Source organism: Sapajus apella, unplaced genomic scaffold (genome assembly GCF_009761245.1).
Source record: "Sapajus apella isolate SASKATOON/1434 unplaced genomic scaffold, GSC_monkey_1.0 scaffold19, whole genome shotgun sequence".
Lineage (NCBI taxonomy): Eukaryota > Metazoa > Chordata > Mammalia > Primates > Cebidae > Sapajus > Sapajus apella.
This window is the reverse complement of record NW_022436959.1, coordinates 5,881,345-5,904,876: the sequence shown is the minus strand read 5'-3', so window position 1 is coordinate 5,904,876 and position 23,532 is coordinate 5,881,345. Positions and strand designations below refer to the sequence as shown.

General features: G+C 40.5%; 1 protein-coding gene across 2 annotated transcripts; it reads left to right on the top strand.

Moving 5' to 3' along the window:
- The first annotated feature begins 1,499 nt into the window (after positions 1-1,499).
- PPP1R17 (protein phosphatase 1 regulatory subunit 17) lies at positions 1,500-23,327 on the top strand. Of its 2 annotated transcripts, XM_032286850.1 has the most exons (6): positions 1,500-2,094; positions 7,176-7,292; positions 10,336-10,488; positions 11,796-11,948; positions 13,530-13,531; positions 16,785-17,674. In XM_032286850.1, the coding sequence occupies exons 2-6, from the start codon at positions 7,214-7,216 to the stop codon at positions 16,809-16,811; spliced, it is 414 nt and encodes a 137-aa protein (XP_032142741.1). In that variant the 5' UTR covers positions 1,500-2,094; positions 7,176-7,213; the 3' UTR covers positions 16,812-17,674. The 2 variants fall into 2 exon arrangements, with proteins under 2 accessions (XP_032142741.1, XP_032142740.1); XM_032286849.1 differs by lacking the exons at positions 13,530-13,531; positions 16,785-17,674 and adding an exon at positions 22,082-23,327.
- The last annotated feature ends 205 nt before the right edge of the window (positions 23,328-23,532 follow it).

The window sequence follows — 23,532 nt, the reverse complement described above, 5'->3', positions numbered from 1 at the left end:
AAAAAAAAAAAAAAAAAAAAAAAAAAAGTGATTGGGAGTAGGAGGGTAGAAAGGAAGGGGGGTGGGGTGTGACTATATAAGGGCAAGATAAGGGAGCCTTCTGTATATGGAAACCTTCTGTATATAATCGTGTAAATATCAACATACTAGTTTTGATATTATAGGATAGTTTCATAAGATGCTACCATTGGGTGTAACTGCTTACATATAAGGGATCTTCCTGTATTATCTCTTAGAACTGCATGTGAATCTAATATTATCTCAAAAGAGTTTGATTTGAAAGAAGAATGTAAGAATTTTGGAAGTAATGTCTATCTTTTCCACTCAAGTTTGGAATAAAGATGCTGCTAACTCATTGGCCAACAAGGCTGTTGTTAAGAAGATAAACTAATGCAGTGTTTAATACCTAGGTGATGGGTTGATGGGTGCAGCAAACCACCATGGCACACGTTTACCTATGTACACAAACATGAACGTCCTGCACATGTATCCCAGACTTTAAAATAAAATTTTTAAAAAGAAAAAGATAAATCAGGGAGTCTGGAGCAAAGAGCTTCTTCTAGGCCCTGTCTCTCCGCATCTAGGGCCTTCCCTGCCTAGCCAAGCGCGGCAGCTTCCGGCAGCCCTCGTCTCTTTCCAGGAGGTCCCAATAAGGATCACGACAAAATGGAACAGGCAAAGCCTTTCATTCTCTACTTACCTGTTACCATGGCAAAATTCCAAGCCAAGGAGTCAACCTCTTGGTGAGTTTACTATGGTTCTAGCCCTGTTATTTGGGATGCTGGCAAGTGGGAGGGAGGCATCAACCAACCATTGCCAGTGGCAAGCAAGCAGTTGAAACCAACAAGGGGTAGCCTGGGACCTGCACTGCACACAACCTCAGGAAGACTGGAAAAAATGTGGATGTGTGGATTGTGCTTATGTATCTTCTGTGAGACTGTATTTCTTGAGCATCACTGGGTGGCCCACTGGCTGCCATCAGAGGGTCTGGAGCTCCAGTGGGTGCTGATACCTACCTGATTTCTCAGACTGGCCTTCCTGCTTTGGAGTCCAAACTGCTGCTCCTCAAAACCCCAGTGGGCTCTCCTCCAGTGAGCAGACCCAAAACATAGACCCTTCCTCTCCAGCAGACAGCATGTCACCCCTCTTCCCCACCTCGCTTAAACATCCACTCATGAGTGCCTATGTATTCCTAATATTGGTACACTTGGTTTTGTTCCTTTGAAGGAGAAGAATTTTTCTGGCCTCCACACCCTAACCTATAGAGTTGGGGGCTGCTTTCTTTGCTATTTGCTGTTCCAAATACTCTCTTTGGCGACAGGTATTGCAAAGTGTTTATGAGTGTGGACTCTAGCATTTTGTTATCCCATTCAAACCCTAGCTTCACCGTGTGAGGAGACCTTGGGCAGATGATTTGGTAACTCTAGGCCCCAGCTTCCTCATTAATAAAATGGAATGATGACAGTAGCTCATCTCACAAGGTTGGCATGAGGGTAAAATAAGTCGATATGTGTGAAATCTCTAGAAGAGTGCCTGGCTTGCGGGTAGCCTTATATAAACCACAAATGTTAGCAATAGCTACCCTTCTCTTCCTCCTCATGATAGTACTCTGAGAAGCAGCCTTGGTGATTGAAAGTACTCTGGATTTTAACTCAAATAGGTTTGAGTGCTGAAATTAGCTGTGGCCTCTCTTGGGCCACACTTACCTTGTTTGTGCCTCAGTTTCCATATTTACAAAATCAGGCCAAAAAACTTATTGCATGGGAATTCAATGATGTAGCTGGTTTGTCTGAATTTCTGTGGTGTGGGCACTGGAAACTCAAAGCACAACTCTATATTGTACTTTTGTAATGTACAATTATTGCTGTGGAGAGCAGCGATGGCGATATTAGTCCTCTTTCCTTCTCCATCCCTCTTGCCCTGGCGCCTGTGAAACAGAACATCCCCATGGCAACAGCAGCAGCTGGTCCCTAGATAAGAGGAGCAGGAGCCGGCCAGCAGCAGCCACTGCCGCAGAGGAGCCAGGCCCAGCTTCAGTGAGCACGCACGCCCTCCCCGTCTCTCGTCTTCACTTCCCTGCATCTGCACTGATTGGTAAGTGCTTCGGATTTTTACTCCAAGAACTTTTGTGGTGAGGAAAGCAAGTTTCCAGTAAGTTACTGGGACAAAGAAGGCTGTAGCTGTGGCACGGGGTTGTGCTGTATGGAGCAAGGCTAAGCTGGGGCTGAGTGGGGAGCAGAAAAAGTTACCACTTTCAAGTCATTCTTCCAAGGGAGGTGAACTCCTGTGTTCTGTAAAACCTTGAGTCCTCACAAACTCATTTGCAAAGTTTCGAGATGAAGTTGGTATATCTGATATATTCACACAGGATAGATAGGCTTATCTTCCAAGGCTGGGGAGAGTACAGGAAGTATGCTTCTCAAAACACATCTCCATGCCCTACTTTAAGTCAATCTCTCCTCCAGGAATACGACAATTTAGGTTTTCTAAATGAACGAATCTGATTTTAAAAGATGGTACTTTTTGACCGGAATTCAATTCTCTGGTTAAAAAGAGGTTTGACAATGGATATGTATTTTACATAGACAGAGGGTGCATTGATGAGACACCACATAGGCTGTGGATACAACCTTCTACCTTTTTATTCCATCAAGTAAATCAAGACCTGATTATTTTGGGGATATTCTTTAGAATACTGTAGGGTAAGCTAAGTGTGAACTCACTTCTGAGAATCAGTTTTATTATGTGCCCAAGATTTAGAAATGGGTATTCTGCAGTTGGTTTTTGTCTTGAACTATTCTCATTACCAGCTTCAGAGAAGCCCAGAGATGGGGCAAGGAGATTATTCTGATGGATCAATTTAGATAGACATAGACATATAATCACAAAGGGAGGGCTGAAAGATCCAAGAAGGCCCCTCACACTCATGAAAATCTTAGCGTGCAGAACCCAGGCTGGGGGCTTCATGCACATTCTATGGTTAATACTCTCAACAGCCCTGGAGAAGAGCCACTATCTTCCCTGTTTTGCAGATTTGAAAACTAAATTTTCGAGAGAACATATAACTGTCCCAAGTTCACCCAGCCAGAGAGTGGTACAAGCAACCAAACTTTGGCTTCTGCCTTAGATTCACTCACAGCATCCAATCGTACAGGTGAGAGGAATTTTCTTCCCATGAATTAAACCACATATTCTCACTTCCAACTGAGAAAACTGCTCAGTGATAAAAGACAAAATGTCCAGACCAGCTTCTGACCACACACTGAACCAGCTAAGGTGTTTCAGCTGCGCCGATGTGCCTGCCCTTCTGTAATATAGTGGGGTTCCTTTTCTGGCACCCAGTTCCTTTCCCCTTTCAGTTCCTATTCTCAAAAGAGAAGGTGGCCTTTGTCATTAACAATCCCTGTGTACTGTGACATCAATGTACGTATTGCTTCTCTAAGTGGTATTTGCATTTACAAGTGTCTTTCTGTGAAAAGAAAGGTTTTGTCCCTTGTGCAAAGGAAGATAAGGACTGGTAAGAGGATGTTGTAAGAGTTTAAAAGCTGGATTCCTGAAATCCTTCCTCGAACCCTGAAATCCTATCTCTTTGTCCTTTGCATGCTACACTGACCGCCACATTCTGTCAAACAACCACTACCAGAAGAATAATTCAGATTAACAATCTTTCATTCTCTAATGAATAAATCTGAAACATTCTGAAAACTAAAAGGTTTGTTGTTGTTAAGTTCAAACAAACTCATTTGGTAGCAAAGCCTGACCTGAAAGGATGTGAAGTTTTTGTGGTTTGTCTTTATGACACTTAGTGTGAATATTCATAGTTTTGCTGCAGAAATTATGGATGTGATTGCTGGTGCTCCCTGAGACGCCTCTAGAGCTGCTATATAATTTAAACAGTCCTGATTTCACAGCACATTTGGCTACAGGCTCGTTACAGGGGTGGGTGAGCTGATATTGTAATGATAGTGGCAGTCCATGTCTCTGTGTGAGTGGTTTAGAGCCCACATTGAACCAGTAAGTGGCAAGAGGATGTTAAAAAGGTCACAAGTCTTTGTAGCAGACACAGTATATGTAGCACCCCCAAATGTGAAGTATTAGACAGCAAGCATCTCTGGAGGCCCTAGCATTTTGGTTGAAATCTGAAGACCCAAAGGACCAACTATTTAGCCATGAAAGAAAGAGCTGGTACCTTAGAAAGTTCCAAATTACAGGGAGTTGATGAAACCTTCCCTGGGCAACCCAACAAGTACAGCATCCCTTTATGACACCTGCTCGGGGTAGAGACTGAATTAAAGAGAGGAAGGCGTGGGCAGAATCAGGAATAGGAAATGGAAATATTCAGATGGAAATAATTCCATTTCCTAGGCCAAGAATTAGACCGGCTCATGTCTCACAACAGTATACTCATAAAGAGCTCCTCTTCTCACTGAGGATAGACATGGAGAGTGAGTTGGGAGATGGGGTCATTTTACTAACAGGCAATGACAATTATCAATAAGCCAATACTAAACTCCAAATGTCTTTCCCCTCCACCTACTTGTTCTTTTCTTTGTGCGAAAATTTTCTGCCAAGAAGTCCATAATGACATCATTCATGATAAAAGTATCTTCTAATCCCATGGGCAAAACACATCCCTGCCCAGCATGAGATATTTTTGTAATGTAAAATCCCAGGTCTGGAAATTATCTCTCAGCCCCTTAGCAAACAGCCTTGCTGGTTCACCACCATCATTCTTTAAATCACACTGATTTAAAATAGTGTTGTTTCTCCCATAGACAATATGAGCTAGGCTGTAGAGGAAACAAGTGTCAGTTTTGTGATGAATCACTGTTTTCACTCGCCTTGTCAGGGGCCTCTGACGTGTTTGATTCTTCAATTCATCGGCCAAAGACAGGCTCCTCTTCCTCCAGTCTGGTGCTGCTATAGTTGCTCTGCTCAGAGGAGGGCTGGACCTCCTGTGACTCAGCATATGAAATAAAAGTTCAATTGCTTTTAGAATCTTTTCGTTAAACAATGGGTCTTTCTTAGCCAGAAGTCTAGTGTGGTAGATAGACAACATTACATTAAAATAGCTGCCACTTGAATTGTGAATTGGGAGATGGAGTCATTAAACTAATAGGCAATGATATTATTATTATTATCTCTATTTTACAGATGAGAAAACTCAGGGTAAGCTTGAGGGACAGAGAGGGACATATGTTTCTGGTTGCCAGACTGTGGGGGCACCACAAAGATGTTAGCATTTGCAAATTTTATCATAGCACTCATAGCTTATGGAGAGGGGGAAAAACGATTCTATTGCATTGGACCCCATTTATTCTCACTACGTCATTAAGATTTAGCAACTTCATTGAAGTCATATGGTTTTTAGCTGAAGAGCTGAGATTTAACCTAGGTCTATTTGATTAAAGAGCCCAGATTCAAATTAAATAACCAGCTATTAGGCACATAAGAACAGCCATAGGATCCAAGTTAAAAAAAAAAAAAAAAAACACCTTACCTTACAGGGGTTGGGGAGGAGGAGAAAGCTTCTAACACCAGATAGGACCTTCAGTAGATAGTGAGTCCCTGGCTTCAAATGATGACTCTGATCCTAAGTGTGTACCTAATGGTAGGTCATTTTAACTTTTTTGAGCCTCCTTCTTCTTCTGAGGAATGAATATTTTTACCAGATCTTCTATAGGGTAATTTTCAACATAATGTGTATGACTGGCCCCATGACTCTGCCCGAAGAGGAGGAAAATGGGTTAAATAGGTGCATAAGACCATTTTTGATGCTGCCCTGAGACCCCAGCACTCATCTTGAGTGATGTTCTCACGGCTCATCCAAGCTAACAGCACACTTCCTGATGGTCCCAGGGAGTTGACAACCTCTATACAAACACCAAAAACAATGGTCTAAATTGATTTCTGCTGAAGTCACTCAGTACAATCAGTCTGCACAGAGTGACACTAAAAGCCGTGCTCAAGTGATCAGTTAATAGCCCCATCTGCTATGCAGTGATCTCAGCACGTAGAAGAAGAGACCCTCCCACCTTTGCAGAGAAAACTGGTTTGTTCCTCAGAAGACAACAGGGTTGAACTCATTTTATGAGCTTGAAACATTAGCACAACTGATCTGTGTGTTCATCTGCGTGCTGGTTGTCAAGGAGTCTCAAAAGAAAAGAATTGGTTGGATGATTTTAATCTTATTCATTCCTCCCCTACCACTCTTGCTATGGTAGGACATGAGTAATAAATTATCTAAAAGGAACTCAAGATATAGAATCTAGCCAGCCTTTAATGATGATTTTCTATAAATCTCAGCTAATGCATTTCTCTTTCAGACTTGACACATATCCATTCTGTATTTCCACCACTCCTGGGCGACAGCTATAATTAATAGTTCTGGAAAGTTCAATGAACTTTCCAGGAAAGTTGGAGAGTAGGGCGGGGGACAGACTTGTTCTCCTGTCTGGAATCCCTAGGGAAAGAATAAAGATCTATCCAAAACCCAGATTTTCTCCTACCATGTCTCTACCACCATCATAATCTGGATGGGGAGGTAGTCACCTTACTTTATACAATAGACATAGGATGTAATGATAAAATAAACAAACAAACAAAACCCCATAACAGAAGCCTTAATCAATTCAGGTTCAAAAGATTCATTTTATTTTTAAGAAACTCGGGTACGTAATGGAAGTCAGCCGTACTGGACCTGGATATAGGCTTGGCTATTTAATAGACACGTGACTAAATTAATTAAACTTTCTGAGCCTCAATTTCCTCATCTGTGAAGCAGACATAATCCTACTTTGCAGAACTCAACAGAAAAAACATATGCTAGGTTTAATCGTGATTTTCCGTGACTCTCAGCTAATTCACTTCTTATTCAGACTTGACAGTTGCTCATTCTGAAATTCTCAAAGTATCTCTGAGAGAGGGCAAATTTTGAACATTTGATGCATGACAATTACTGATAAATCTGTCAGTGTGGGGGTGGGAGGGTTCATTTTATTTTGGGTTAAATCTCAAGTTTAGAGTTTCTAATAGCTAAGTATATGAAGCACACAGAAAGAAACAGGATTAGACTGGGAACACAATAGCAACTATTCAACAAATATATTTACTTAGTAAATGAATGAATGAATAAACAAAGGCATACTTATTAACTGTTTTTTATAATTCCTTAGTGCTGGAGAAGAAATCCACCACCCACCCTCCTCTGATTATGTCCACTGAGCAAATGCAGCCACTGGAGCTCTCAGAAGACAGACTGGACAAGCTAGACCCTCGTTGCAGCCACTTAGGTAAACAAATTCATTGTGAATGTCAGTGGTGGAAGTCAGAGATGAGGCGTCTCAGCCATTTGGTTTGCAGGCAAGTCAGAGAGAGGCCCCCTGAAACCTGATAGTCTGTGCCTTCTGGTGACGGCCAACACCAGATGGGCAGGCAAATAGCCATGGGTCTGTGGGGTCTGCCATGTAAATATTAGCTGAAGCACCAGTGAGAAGTTCATTAGAGAGAGAGAAAGAGAGAGGAGAGAGAGGAAGCACTGTCCTTTTTTTCTGGGTCTGACAGAGTCCCAGGCAGAGCATTTTTGAGGCAATAAATGGAATGTGTCAGTATAGCTTGTTTCCAGTATTTCCTGACACACTTACACCCCATGTGCAATGCCAATAAAATATTTCAAATATCTCTCTTTGCCTATCAAGAGAGAATTTTAAATAGCATTTTTCTACTTTATTGTCAATCTGTTTCCTTTCCAGAACTGACTTTTTGCATAACCTTTGTAATGAAAATACCAGAAACATTTCTGCCTCTACCCATTTCTAAAAATGAGACACTCAGACTTTTGATGGATGGGCCTTTTGCATATTCATAGCCTTTGTCTATGGCTTGCCGGGTTATGGCTCGCCCCTCCTCTCCCCTCTCCCCATTTGCCATCAAGATATTTTATGTTCAAGATTTCTCCAAAAATGGGGAAAAGTGCAATTGAAGTAAAAGTCAAAATTAAAGCAAATGACTGTGCACTGAGCAGCATCCTGGGGTTGAATGGTAGCCCATGACAGGTTTGTATCTCCAGAGACCCACAGCAGGACAGTGCCCATTCAGAGCAACATTTATTTATTCAACACACGACTATGGCATGTAAAATATTGGGGAAAGAGTAACTGCTATGTGGCAATAAACTTCTAAAATTGCGTTTGCAGCTAGACATTAAGGTACATCATCCCAAGAGGCTGGGTTTAATCCTGATACCATAACCTGCCAGCAGTGTAGCCCTCAGCTTTTGACCTGGCTTTCTGAACCTCACTTTCCTCATCTTCAACATGCAGCAAAGAATATAATACCCCTGTAGACCTAGCATGAGAACTCAATGAGATCATGTGTTCACAGATGGTACTCATATTTAACAACTGATAAAGCATAGGCAATGAAAAACCAGAAAAGGTGTAATGAATGAATAATGAACAGAGTTTGTTTCTAGACCCACAAAGGTTTAAGACATTTAATCCTCAACATTTTAAAGCAATTTACCTGAATAGTTTTTAAATAAGAAAGAGAGAAGGAAAGACATAAATTTACCAGAATATTTTATACGTAAGAGAGAAGGAAAGAGAAATTTACCTGAATATTTTTTTAAATAAGAAAGAGAAAAGGAAATAAAAGGGAAAGGTAGAGGCTAAAATATCCAATTACTCTTTTAGAATTCCTCCATATTTATTCATATCTGTAGATGTAGCCAGACTATATCCAGGCCATAGAGTTTTCAGAAAAGACAAAAGCTTCACTGTCTTGTGGTTTCTTTGAATCCTAACAGAATAGCTCCTTATACATAGTATAGTTCAGCTTATTTATTCAAGTATTCATTCAACAAATATTTATGAATTGCTGCTGAAGAGTTAAAGGATAAGGCACCTGTCAGTAAAGAGACCAGAGAAGACATATGCAGAAATAACAAATAAACCATCTTTTAAATATGTTACTTTAACAAAAATGCTGTGGCTATTCAGAAAATGAGAAAGAATACTCAGGACTGGAGTTAGTACAGATAGACTTATGAAGAAGATGGGGGGGCTTTCCTCTAAGTCTAATGGAGGGTTAGAGGGTGAGCAATGGCCAGAGGGAATATTTTGGGACATCTGAAATATATCACACATATCGGATGCTTTGCAAACATTAACAAATTTAGCTCTCTCTCTCTGTCTCTCTCTCTCTCTCTGTCTCTCTCTGCCTCTCTGTCTCTCTCTGCCTCTCTGTCTCTCTCTCTGTCTCTTTCTCTCAAAAACACCCACACAGAGATTAATATTAATATTATCCCCATTCTAAATATTGAGAGAATATGAAAGTTTCTAGAAATAAAGGCGCAAGTTCTCAGAACTAGAAAATGACAGAGTTCACGTTTGAACTCAGAACAACCTGACTCCACTTAACTGTTCAACATCCATCTATTAGAGGAAGAGGCAATTAAGACTAAAATTACAAAAAGGTTATAATCCTTAATCTCGAGAAAGGCTGTGTCTGGAGCAGTAGATTAAACCATATGGAACAGTGAACCATTGCTGAAACAGTAACAGCAAAGCTGAAAGCAGAGCAACACAAAAGATAGAGGAGTGAGAGGGAGCAGAGGAGAGACCCCAGTGGGCAAGGAGTGGTCAGATTGGGTTCATTACCTTTAATGACTTCTGATGGACTTGATGTAAAAGCCAGGCCTCAAAGCTCCGGTGGGGTAATGCAAAGGATTCAGAAAAGTAAAGAAATGAGTTAGAAGACAGTAAGATCTTGAGTTAGAATGGGCAAATGGGAGGGTTACAAAGCCAGGAACAATAAAAAGACAAATGTGAAAGCCCAGGTGTGGATCACAGGGAGGATGAGGCTGGCACAACCATGAAGGCAAGCGAAGAATTCACTGAGGACCAAGGGAACCTTTCCGAGACCAAGGGAGACAGGTTCCATACTGGCCCTGAGGGTCTCCAAAGAGAGCAAGCCTTGAGCAAAAAGAACGGAGGCGTGTTTAGCAGAGAGAACCTATTGCCCATCAGAACGTTAACTCAAACCCGCTCTGTGGCTTGCCCGACCATATTTTTAGAGTTTTTCTGTGCCTTGGTGGTCCATCCATTTGAGTTTCCTTAATCTGGAGTTTTACAGAATTCTAGTTTTCTATTTTGTTATATGAATTTATGCAAGGCTAATAAAGTCCTTTGTGGAATAGGCCAAAATAAAGAAACACTTTTCCTTTGTACACCAAATGGCCTCTGCCCCATCAAGTGCAATTAGGAACCAAACAGTTTGTGACCGGATCCTTACTCATGTTATCTTCTTTATTTCTTTGTATCCTGACAAAATTAGATGATCTTTCAGACGAGTTCATTAAGGACTGTGATCTCAAAAAGAAGCCTAGGAAGGGAAAAAACACACAGGCCACCCTGAATGTTGAGTCAGACCAAAAAAAACCAAGGAGGAAAGATACGCCAGCGCTGCACATCCCGCCTTTCATACCAGGTAATGGACAAAGCCGTCTGCACAGCTCTAAAGGAGGGCCACTTGCCACTAGGTCACACTGGCCACACACGTTTTTCCTTAAATATTCAGGTATTTTAAAGCAATTTGTGCAATCCCCATCTCTGTATTTGTTACAATATGGCAAGCTGCTATAACAGGTACATTCTAAAATATTAGGGGCTTAATACAATAAAAGTTTTGTTTTTTTTTTACCTACCAATAGTGGAAGCACAGGGTGGGGAGGCACGCTCTGCTCCGAAGAGTCATTCAGGGACCCAGACTGTTGTGTTTTGACATCATAAATACACAGTGAGCAAAGTCACCATGAGCTTCCACAATCACTATGAGCACCGATGTCCAGCAGGCATTGGAGGTAGACAGAGTGGAGGATTGACAGGGAGATGTACATGAAGCAGGCCTTTGTCAGTCACAAGGCCTCACCTGACAATGAGAGAAGCTGGGAAATGGGCCCAGGTCAATGCCCAAGAGAAAAGCAAAGCAGTCTGGCAAGAAACGAACATGTCTCTGTAACACCCTTAGATGTAATGGGTGACACTCTTTTATTCTGAAAGTTTTGCTTTGTTTTGCTTTCTTTTCTCCCTCCCTCTTGGTCACTAATTTACTGTCGTCACTGTTCACAACACACCTTGAGGGTTGCAAAACAAGTGAAACATAGATCTTTCTGGGAATGATCTTTCAGTTTTCTAAGAAATAACAACAGCATATAATAACTGAAGTATGTAGGAAGAAGTGACATCATAAGAGAGTTCTTTGAAAGGACTGTTGGGGCTCAGTATGGGTAGCGAATTGTGGAAAATTTTATGGAAGAGGCTGTTTTTATAGAGTTACCCCCATGATGGAGAAGAATTTCACTGGTGAGAAAGCAGGAAGGTGGAGGTATCAGGGTGGAAGTCTGCAGACGCAGCTTGAATTACATCAAATGAACCCTCTGGCTGAAGAGGATGGAATTTGGAGGCAGAAAAACTTGAGCTCAACTGCTCTCTGACACCTATGAGCTGTGATACCTTGGGCACATTTCTTTGTCTCACTTTCCTCAACTATGTGATGGCAGCCACAATACTAAATTCCTCAGAGTTTTTGTGAGGCTAAAATAAAATCAAGCATGCAAAACCTTTTATGTAGAGAATAAATACTAATGTTTCTTCTTGAAAGATTTTCATTATTAAAGTAAGTTTGGAAAGCTATATTGACTATCTTCACCAGATGTCTATAAATATGTATAGTCCTCATATATTAGGATATATGTATTTGACCCTGTTTCTCTCTGTGTTCCCCTAACCATGCAGGTGTGTTTTCAGAACATTTAATTAAAAGATACGATGTCCAAGAGAGACATCCAAAGGGCAAAATGATCCCTGCTCTTCATAACACTGACCTGGAACAGAAAAAGCCAAGGAGAAAAGACACACCTGCCCTGCACATGTCCCCGTTTGCAGCAGGTAAAGAGCTGGTGCAGGGTATTTGCAGAGGGTGATGGGACAGGTCAAGAGCCTTACCATCTGGAGGTGCCCAGGGCCTGGCCGTTGTCCTGGACCAGCAATCTGCGTTGTGCTGAAGTGCTCTGGGGAGGAGCTGTACTCACTGCTCCCTTTCAGGTTTATCTCCACTAGCAGCTCCCCAGGGGCTGATAGGGGATGGGAAAGGGTCAGAGCATTACTCATGCCTCAGCAGAGCTGGTTGAATTCACTGAGCCAACGAAATAGAAATGTCAGTGGGTCCTTGAGAAGAGCTGGAATGCCCTCCTCCCAAGGCTTCCACAGATTGTGCATCTTATGGCTAGTTCTCCTGAGATACTTGGACTAATTGATCAAATCCTCAAAATGAGAGACAGAAAAAGAGATGCAGAAATGTGGGCAGCTATCTTAATATGTGTCAAATCAAACAAAAAAAAATTACACGGAACTATAAGCACCATCCCAGCCCGTAAAGGAGCTGCTCTGTGAGATATGGTCCTTGTCCCTGAGAAGTGCAAGTTGGGGAATAAGACATGTACATTCATGGCTAGAGTATGACTCTGTGTGTATGTATGTATTTTATACAGGCTGTTGTGTTGGGGGAATGACCGAGGGGAAAATGTGCTAATGTTTATTGAGATCCTACTAAATGTTAGGCACTCAGTTTGTCATGTCTCATGGATTTTTATAAATCAACTGACTAATGTAATAGAGTAGCTATTATCTTGTCTTACAGATTAAGAAACTGAGAGAGATATTTAATTAACTTACTCATCTACTTTAAAGTCTTATGTGGATAAAATAGATAGATAGATAGATAGATAGATACATACATACATACATATATAGATACATAGATAGATAGATAATTGGTTGCATCAAAGATGAGATGACTAGATGGATAAATGAACAAATAAAATTATGATCAAGATCAAACACTATCGTGGCAGAGCTGGGGCTCAAACTCAGGTCTATCTTTGGGCAGTTTTTCATTGATCTGTGCTGCAGTTTGGAATTTTAGCCTAATAGAAATGAAGAAACACTCTGGGAAGAAGATAAAATTTGGCTGTTATTATAAACTAGGTTTCCCCAGTTTCATTTAATAAAGAAAAAAATTGAAAAAAATAGCTCAGAAGAAGACATCATGGCAAAAACAGTCAGGGGCTTGAGATCCCCAGCCATGTTAGAGGCTCTGGTTCTGTGCTCCATGGGATTTGTATTTTCTGCACTTCTGTCCTTGTTCTTCTCCCCCTTCTTCTCTTCCCACCTCCATTTATCTCTATCCATCCATTCATCTTTACCACTTACCTGTAAACCGAGATGAACAGTGGGCGTATGACCCCCACCTAATCATGCCAGGAACTCTCTCTCTCTGCCTCTTTCACACACAAACATTTCTACATACCACCTTTTCTGAGCACTGACTACATGCAAGCTTCTGAAATCATGCAAATGTGCTGAAAGTACAAGTTTAGGACATGCAGAAGTTTAATCCTCAAACCGTCTTCATTCTTTTAACAAATATTTACTGAGTACTTGTCATCTTCTGGGCTCTGTTGTAGGCAGTGGTACTGGAAGAAAGTCAATAAAATATAGATAAATACACAATAGAAAGTCTGCTAGGGATAAATGCTGTGAAGAAAATAAAGCTAGTTAGAGGAAGAATGGAAGATAGAAATTGCTTCTTTAGGTTTCTGAGGTGCACAGGGAAACCTTTCTGAGGAAGGGATATTTAAGCAGAGACCTCAGGAAAATGTGAGTGTGACATGGGAGTGACTGAGCAGAGTGTTTGAGGCAGAAAAGACAAATCCAAGAGTCCTAAGGCAGTGGTGTCTTTGGATTTTGCTCAGCCAATATTTATTGAGTGTATGCTGGGCATATACTGAAAAACAAACCCGAAAGAAAAAGTTCTTGCTCTCATGGTGTTTATACTCTAGGTAGAGATAACTAAATATTTCATCCTAAAGCAGGAAAAAGGAGATTTCTCTAAGACTCACAACCAGGCAAAATGAACACCAGAAGATGACTTGCTCACAAAGAGGAAAAGTTGTGAGGCCTGCCTTTATTACTTCCCTGGGCAGGATCTGTTGGCCCGCAGTAACATCCTGCATCAGTCATTCCATCACTTAACACTGAGTCAACTGTGATGGCCCATCACAGCTCTCTTATCTCACTGGGACATGAAGAGCAAAGCTGCTCCTATTTTCTAACAGAGAGGGGAGCAAGCCAGCACAGTCTCCCAGTGAAGGGGCCTTGAAAGATGATTTTTTTGGCAGTATTCTGTCTGGTTTCAGAGCAGTTTTAATATTGGGAAAGGGGTCCGGAGTTCTTGGAAGAACTGATTTAAGAATAATAGACACAGTCACAATTTGTTAACTTTGACTGTTTCCCAGGGGAAGAAGGAATTATTACATGATGACATTTCCATACTAGAGGTTTGCAGTGTTAATGGAATATAGGCCTATCTCATTCCATTTCTCCTCACTTTTTGTGCTTTTCAGGTATTGGATTTTTTACCAAATTGAATGTTTTTCATAACCCTGCATGCAGCAAGACTATTTTTTCCAGCAGAACCATTTTTTCAATAGCACATGTTAATTTCATATCTCTGTGTCACATTTTAGTAATTTTTATACTATTTTGAATTTTATTATTTTTATATCTTTCATGGCGATCTGTGATCAGTGATGTTTGATGTTACTATTGTAATTGTTTTGGGATACCACAAACCTTGCCCATATAAGACTGTGAACTTAATCTTATAAGTGGTGTATATTTTCTGTCTGCTCCACTGACAACCATTCCTCCATCTCTCTCCTTCTCCTCTGGCTTACCTATTCCATGAGACACAAAGATATTGAAATTAGACCAATCAACCCTACAGGGACCCCTAAGTGTTCAACTGAAAGGAAGAGTCACATGTATCTCACTTTAAATCAAAAGCTGGAAATGATTAAGTTTAGTGAGAAAGGCATGTTGAAAGCCAAAACAGGCTGAAAATAATGTCTCTTGCACCAACCAGTTAGCCAAGAGCCATGTTGTGAATGCAAAGAAAAAGTTCCTGAAGTAAATTAAAGGTTCTACTCCAGTGAACACATTAATGATTTAAAAAAAATAAAATAAAATAAAATAAAAAATAAAATATCCTTATTTCTGACATGGAGAAAGTTTCAGTGGTCTGGATAGATCACACCAGCCACAACACTTCCTTAAGTCAAGGCCTAATCCAGAATAAGGTCCTAACTCTCTTCAGTTATGTTGAGAGAGGGGAGGAAGCTAGCAGAAAAGTTGGAAGGTAGCAGAATTTGGTTCATGATATTTAAGAAAAGAAGCCATCTCTCATAAAAGTGCAAGGTGAAGCAACAAGTATTGATATAGAAACTATAGGAAGTTATCCAGAAAACCTAGCTAAGATAATTGGTAAGAGTGGGTACACTAAACTATTGTTTCTTAATGTAGATAAAACAGCCTTTTATTGAAACAAGATACCATCTAGGCCATTCATAGCTGGAAAGGAGATGTCAATGCCTGACTTCAAAGCTTCAAAGGACAGGCCAACTCTCTTATTAGGGGCTAATGCAGCTGGTGACTTTAAATTGAAGCCAATGCTCATTTACTATTCTGAAACTCCTAGGGCCCTTATGAATTATGTTAAATTGACTGCCTGTGCTCTAGAACTACAAAGCCTAGATAAAGGCATATATGTTTACAGCATAATTTACTGAATATTTTAAGCCCACTGTCGAGACCTACTGCTCCAAAAAAAGACCCCTTTCAAAGTATTACTGCTCATTAACAATGTACCTGGTCACCCAAGAGTTCTGATGGAGGCACACAAGGAGATTAAGGTTGTTTTTATGCCTGCTAATGCAGCATCGATTCTGGAGCTCCTGGATCAAGGAGTTACTTCTACTTTCAAGTCTTGTTATTTAAGAAATACATCTTTTGCAAACCTATAGCTGCTATAGATAGTGATCCCTTTGATAGATCTGGACAAAGTGAATTGAAAATCTTCTGGAAACAATTTGGTATTCTAGATGCCATTAGGAACATTTGTGACTCAAGGGAGGAGATCAAAATATCAAAATTAGCTGGAGATTGGAAGAAGTTGATTCCAATCTTTATGAATGAGTTTGAGAGGTTCAAGACTTCAGTGGAGGAAGAAACTGCAGATGTGGTAGAAATAGCAAGAGAGTTAGAATTAGAAGTGGGGCCTGAGGATATGACTGAACTGCTGCAATCTCATGATAAAACTTGAATGGATGAGGAGTGGCTTCTGACAGATGAGCAAAGAAAGCCATTTCTTGAGATGAAATCTACTACTGGTGAAGATGCTGTGAGCGTCATTAAAATTACAACAAACGGTTTAGAATATTATGTAAACTTAGCTTCTAGCAGCACAGTTTGAAAGGATAGACTCAATTTTGAAAAAAGGTCTGCTATGAGTACAATGCTGTCAAGCAGCATCACACACTAGAGCAGAATCTATTGTGAAAAGAAGAGTCCATCAATGCAGAAAACTTCACTGTTGTCTTAAGAGATTGCCACAGCCACCTCCCCTTCAGCAACCACTGCCCTGATCAGTCAGCATCAATCAACATTGAGACAAGCCTCTCTAAGACTCGGTGAAGGCTTAGATAATCATTAGCATTTTTAGCAATAAAGTATTTTTACATTAAGCTATGCTAATTATTTTTAAAGACATAATGCTATTTCATATTTAGTAGACTATAGTATAGTGTAAGTAAAACTTTCATGTGCACTGGGAAACCAAAAATTTTGTATGACTTTCTTTATTATGATATTTGCTTTATTGCGGAGATCTGGAAGAACCTGCAACATCTCTGAGGTATGCCTGCAACAAAATTTTTTAGAAGTCCTGCAAAAGGAATCACTTTCACTTTGTATAACCCAGATCTGATCTATTTTCCATAGAAGTTCTTTTGGTACTACCTATTAGTCTTATTAGCCTAGTCGTTCTATAGATTATGCTATGATATGGGAAATTCTGCCTTAGAATTGTGATATGGTTTAAATCAACTTTTCACTCTTTTTTATTTTTTTGGCCTCTACCAATAGATTATTGTTCCCAAATAAGATGAGAAGAAAATAGAAGCATAGGCAAGGTCACATGTTTTCAGACTTGCTAGGAAGGAGCAGAGCTAGATAAGGTGGTGCAGGGGAGCATGAGGACTAATGGAGAAATGGTCCAAGGACCAGGGGAGGCTCTGAACCTGCCTCGTCTGTGTTTCTTATAGGTTAAATGCATTCCTACCTAGGCGAATCCTGTAATCCATCACATGTTTCCCTCAAGCTCTGCCTCTGTTCAGGTCCCAATTACCTGGCAAGAGTCAGCCAGCTCAAAGCCTCTGCTATCAGACCCCTTCAGGTCCAAAATGACTCTTTTCTATTCTTAACTAACTCCCTATTAGTCACAGGCATGCAAATATCCAAAATGTTATCATCTCTTTTAGTATTGTCTTTATTCTTCTTGTTGCTGTTATTGTCGCTGCTACTTAGATTGACTTACATTAATGACTTGCATGATGAATTCATGAGGACAGTCTGTGACTGCCTTATGTTTCTGGTATTGATCGATATCTGGTCCAATCATTTCTACATAGCACTACTCACTACATATATGCTGGTTTGATGTTTTATCTGGCAATCACAATTTTGCAATACCTGATAGAGACTGATTATTTTCTGTTCATGCTTGTATTTTTTTATTGAAGACCTTCTAGGAGAAGACTTGGTAGATATACAAGAATACTTATGGGCAGGGAGTCATCCTGGCATACAAAATTGAACATGGACTTTGGAGTCACAAAGGTCTAGGTTTCACCTCTGGTTCTGCTCCACACTAGCTTTGTGACCCTGGACAATTAACATAAACTGTAAAAGCTTCCTTCATTTTGCCCATAAATCTAGAAAGGGACCATAAATATGTCTCCCAGGATTGTTAACACAATCCAATAAAGTACATAAACCACTTAGCAGAGTTCTTGGCATATCGAAAACTCTCAACAAATGTTAGTTTCTTCCATTCTCTATTCAATCTTATATTCTTTGAGATAAATCAAACCAATTCTGAAGGTGAGACTTTTCTAGGCCACAGCATTTTACTTCTCTGTATAAATCTATCAATTCAAGTAACTTCCCAACAGGTTGAGCTCTGTTTACCTGGCATGAGTGCTGCCTACACCCCAATATCTACATCTTACGAGAGTTGCTTCCCTATTGAATCAAAAATGTTTATTAAACAATACAGAGTAAACAGGAGTTGGGGATGGGGAGTGGGAGAGACTGTATACCCCCAGCATCTGTATACATCATGAAATTCCTTGCATTAACAAATCTCTATGTCATAAGTAGGTGCAATTACCGATATTGTGTGATTCTAGCTTTCATTAGCATATTAGCTGAAGTACTTTATTTCTGAAGAGCCTTTTAGTAGCTAAAGATTTGGCAGTAATCGAAATGGTAGTTAAGCTGATAAGGATAGAGCCTTCGGCAGATGTTCAGAAGGACTCACATTGGTTCTAATAAGGATGTTGAGAGAAGCTCACAGACAAATACACTCTGGAGACATCGCCTCTCATTAGCCCTTGGCAAGTGAAAACTGGACAAGGATCTACTCTCTCTTCTAAATCTCTTGCTAACTACCTCCACTCCCCTCAGCTAATGAGCTTATTTGACAGGCTCCAACTGCCAGCACAGCCCTTCAAAGGGGGACATCTCAAGTTACTCTGCCAGCCCCAGTCTTACTCCCAACTAAGCCTATGGTTGCCAAGGGCCCTTACCTTCATGACTACATGGCAGAGAGCATTGGTTCTGATTAGTCAGATCTGGGTAACCAAGTCCTGCTTAAGAACAAAAGAAGTCTTAGTAGAAGTTTGTGGCAAATGGAACCATGCAAAAAGAATAATGAGGCTGAAAACATTGAAGAGAACCCTTCTAGAAAATTGTACATGAGCTGTGGACATTTGGGCAGTTCGGGACATCAAAGAACAAAATCCTGTACTTCTACACTGAAAAGGGATCAGGTTGTCCATTGAAAGTAATACCTCTTCTGTCTTGCTGGGAATAGATTTCTCTGGTGTGATTTATCAAAAGAGGCGGTGTCCTAGCCCTAGCTTCCCGAGACCATAATGTAATGTGCATAAACTCTTTTAGCTGGTGCTCTGGATGGGATCATGCTCTAAAACAGGTTGCTGGAAAGTTGATTGGCCCTTGGAGACTTTGGACTGGCAGCCTAAAACCCACTAAGCTCTTGCAAACAGCCAAGTTCCCTAAACTCTTCTGTATAAAGAGAGAGGATGAAGGGAAGAAAATGACATTTGCTCAATTCCTACTGCATTCTAAGTCTTATGCCAGGTGTTAGAATATCTTTAGGGAAACTCATCTTTCAATAGGAGAGAAGGATGTATTGTCCAATGATTCCTACAATGTGAAATATGCTATAACAGAGGCTCATGTACAATGCGGCCACAGCCACAATGTGGGCCTAAGTCTGTTTGGGAACATCATACTCTGTGGAAGATACAAATTATTTTTTCTCCAATTTTACAGGTGAATAAACTGAGGCTCAGATAGGTTAAGTGAGTACTCAAGGCTTAATGATCACCAAAGGCAAAGCCTTCTGGCTCCAGGATCTGCATTCCTTTAATGGTGTATCTCTGCTTTTCCTGAAAGCAGGAGGATCAGAAAGAGGTTAAACCAGACCAATGCTTCCCAAGCCCAGGCCATCTTCATGTCAACAAAGCATCAAGAACAAGAATGCTGTGGTGACATGTAGATTCTCCTGATTTAAGGCTCAACCTAAGCAATGATATTCATGAAATGAAGATTTCTATGGGCTACCATGTATTTTTTCATTATAAGGCATTAAAACTAATTCTTATCTATATTAATATAAAATGCTAGTTCACTCTCTACTTGAAATTATCTCCTGTGCTCCTGTGGACAGCCTAGCCTACTTTGTGAGGGGCTAGCTGTGATGACTTAACAGGCTTTTCCTATTCCTGAAATCTCAGAACTTTTGGGGAAGTCAGCGAGGAGCAGATTCTCATATGATTGTTTCCAGGGTACCCAAAGAAACCAGAAAGTTGCCCTGGATTTTGGAACTTAAAGGCTCTTGCCATTTTGAATCAACTCAATTTTGGCTTAATGTGAAGAGATATCAAAGAAGGAAGGACGAAACATTTTGGTGCTCAGCATAGCTAACTCTACGTTCTCCTGCCATACTAGCCTTAATTCCAAATAGAAGTCCAAATCTCTATGCAGGTGGTATATGAGAAAATATCTCCCACTGTGTTTCATAAGTGATTTATACAAAAGCCTTGGTTTCAGCCAGATTCTTGAAATTGTTTTTCTCCTCCCATAAATACCAGCTAATTGGTAAAGAACCCATGTGAACAAACTAGGAACTGAAACAAATGAATAGTCATTAAGATTAACACATAGTTTTCATTAATTTGCTGCTGTTGAATGGAATCCAGTGTGGTAGAAAGGCCTCTTGTGGTGCACAGCTTCTCTTTCTCCAGTGCCGATCTTTATGAAATGCTTCATGGACTGGAAGGCCTCTCATTATGAGAAGAAGGAAGGGGACAGTGCAAGGCAGTGGTGGGGAAGCTGACTGGAGTGGGATGAAAGGGACCATAGAAGACTGGCCTTCCATCACAGCTTCCTTTGACCTTTCATTAAAATGACCTTACTTTACACTTCACAGGATGAGCAGAACCACATGGACCTCCTTGGCTGGTCCTTTCTGTGCTGATCAGTCCAGAAAATTCTGCTCAGACTTCTGAATTTCACAAACCAGTAAACTTTTTTTGTTTTTTCGTTTTGTTTTTGTTTTTGAGATGGAGTCTTTGAGACTTCTGAATTTCACAAACCAGTAAACGTTTTCTTGTTTGTTTGTTTTGTTTTTGTTTTTGTTTTGAGATGAAGTCTTGCTCTGTCTCCCAGGTTGGAGTGTAGTGGCGCAATCTTGGCTTACTGTAACCTCTGCCTCCCGGGTTCAAGTGATTCTCCTGCCTCAGCCTCCCGAGTAGCTAGGATTAGAGGCACCCACCACCACCCCTAGCTAATTTTTGTGTTTTTAGTAGAGATGGGCTTTCACCATGTTGCCCAGGCTGGTCTTGACCTCCTGACCTCAGGTGATCCGCCCACCTCAGCCTCCCAAAGTGCTAGGATTACAGGCATGAGCCACTGCGCCTGGCCCAGTAAACTTGTAAAACTAATGTGGAACCCAACATAGGAACAGCAACTTTTAATTTTGCTTTATAAGGATGCATTTTAAAAAACCTTCTAACGTCTCTAAAATTTCAAAAAAGGATATTTTAATCCCCAAAAGAAGGAAAAATGATCTCAAAATAAAGAACAGCTTTTAAAAGTGTAGGCATACAGCTGTATGAAAAACTCAGTAAATTTTCCATATTTTCTCATTTTGCTTTGAACCGTGTGAATGTCATCACCTCCTGGTACAGTACTGACATTTGGAAATGGCATGTCCAGAGCCTGAGCTCAATATTTCCCTGGATGCAGTAAAATGCTTTTAAGTTTGACTTCCTGAGGCTTACTAGTTCTTTTCAAAAGGAAAATAAAGGAGCAAGTATTGATGGGAAAGGAAAAGCCGACATTTAGTTCCTCTGGATTAAGCATTATTAAATATGTCTTATTTCACTGTCACAGTAACCCTTTATAATAATTGTTACTGTCCTCATTTTATATTGAGAAGATTCAGGTGTGAATGTGTCTTCTGGCCCAACACACATTAGGTGAGTGGCAGAACCATGGGTGCAAAGCAATTAGATACTTTCCATCCCACCACGCCGCAAGTTTAGGAGTGGACTTTAGAGAAGAGGATGAAGGTTGCTTCTGACTCCCAGGTGGTGCATCCCTTTGTAACCAGAATTGTGTCCTCATTGAGCATCTCTAAGAAGGCCAGAGAAGGCCACTCAGCTCCCTCTCTGGGACAGCACTTTTAATAGTTAGCTTTGCAGACACTAAGAGGTTTCTGGGCTGCCATGCTCCTTTGTACTATGTCTATCTGCAAGGTTGCCTAGTGTTTTAATTAGAGGCACTTAATTGCAGATCTGTGCTTTGTTTTGCAGGTGTGACATTGCTCAGGGACGAGAAACCCAAAGCGATCGTGGAAGATGACGAAAAGGATGGTGACAAGATAGCTATTTAAAAATAGTTCCCCTGAGACCACTTGTAAATAGGTTAGATTGGTTCCCTATGGTGACCTAGAGAAAAAAATAGACTCATTTCTGCTCTCATTTTTGTCATAGTCTGATTTTAAGATTCAGACACCTTCTCCCCAGGAGATGTATAACATCAGATTGCCAGTCACCTCTTTGTCTCTCTCTTCTTTCTGAATGTGATTTCTATTCCATGTTTTGAATTTTTATTTTCCAATGCAGTGGAAAAGAAACAGATCATTTTAAATGAGGAGGTAACAGGGAAAGCACTGACGTTCAGTTTCTACATCTTCTGGATCAATTCATGAAGCAAAGATCATGGATTACATAGGATCCTTCTTGGTTTTTGCTGCTGGGTAGGACTTGACTTGGCATTATCCAAGCACCAGTACAAGTGGGGTTTCCAATCGCAAGTGAGAGAGGTGAGAATGTTTGGACTCTAACTCACCGATTGCTTTGGAGAACAAGGTCTTTCATTTCTCCTGTACAGTCCAACTGTCTCTGATATTCCTAAGATCCTTGTCACAGATACTCTAAATGTGAATTTATGAGCTGAGGGAGTCAACCCAGCCTACCATGCCTTGGCTGATGATACCAGCGGAAGAGAGTGCTGATCTGTCTAGGAAGCTTAGCAATATATCTTCAAATTTATTTTTGTTTTTTAAAATATTTCTTAAACATGCTGTCCCAACATTTGTGAGTCGTGTCACAAGTGAGTCATTACCAATGATAGATAACATACCAATGTTTGTGATGAATTTGCTTTAAAAAGTTAAGGTCAATTGAAAGCCATTCTGTTATTTTTAGCTTTCTCACTTATTTAGACTCCAATACACTATCTTGGACGAGAGGGGAGAATGTGGTGTTAGCTAGTGAGCAGAGGTCTGTATATTGTCCTTGCCTCAGCCTGCAATCTGTGGATGCCCAGGGGAAGACACACAGGCCTCATCCACCGGGCAATAGACAGGAGGGAGGTGAGAACTATTATTAGAAGGAGGAAAAGTAGATATTCAGATCATCACACCTAAGAGTGATGATTTGATGGCTCTGTATGTATGCTGGCTCCAACTATCTAATCCCTTCTGTCTTTCTGTTCTCACAAAGATGGAAAAGATGCAAGACCTTGCCAGAAATAAAGATACATCATCCACATCTCTGTCCTGGTGCATTTTTCCTAAAAATACCCAGTTTATTCACAATTATTAAGAGCAGAGGTTGCAAAAGAGACTCACAAAGTTTTGTTTTGTTTTGCTTTTTTTTTTGTTTGACCTGCAGAAATTTTAAAATGTTTGAATTTGCTGTTAATATTTAACAATCCAGTCAGGAGAAGTGATGTAAAATTCTGAATTTTCAGATTCTCT

What these genes read in the sequence shown, in the direction of transcription:
- PPP1R17 (XM_032286849.1), top strand. Translation starts at nt 7,214, where the DNA reads ATGTCCACTGAGCAAATGCAGCCACTGGAGCTCTCAGAAGACAGACTG. An exon ending in CCCTCGTTGCAGCCACTTAG is followed by an intron (nt 7,293 to 10,335) that starts GTAAACAAATTC and finishes TGACAAAATTAG; the next exon opens with ATGATCTTTCAGACGAGTTC. An exon ending in CATGTCCCCGTTTGCAGCAG is followed by an intron (nt 11,949 to 22,081) that starts GTAAAGAGCTGG and finishes TTTGTTTTGCAG; the next exon opens with GTGTGACATTGCTCAGGGAC.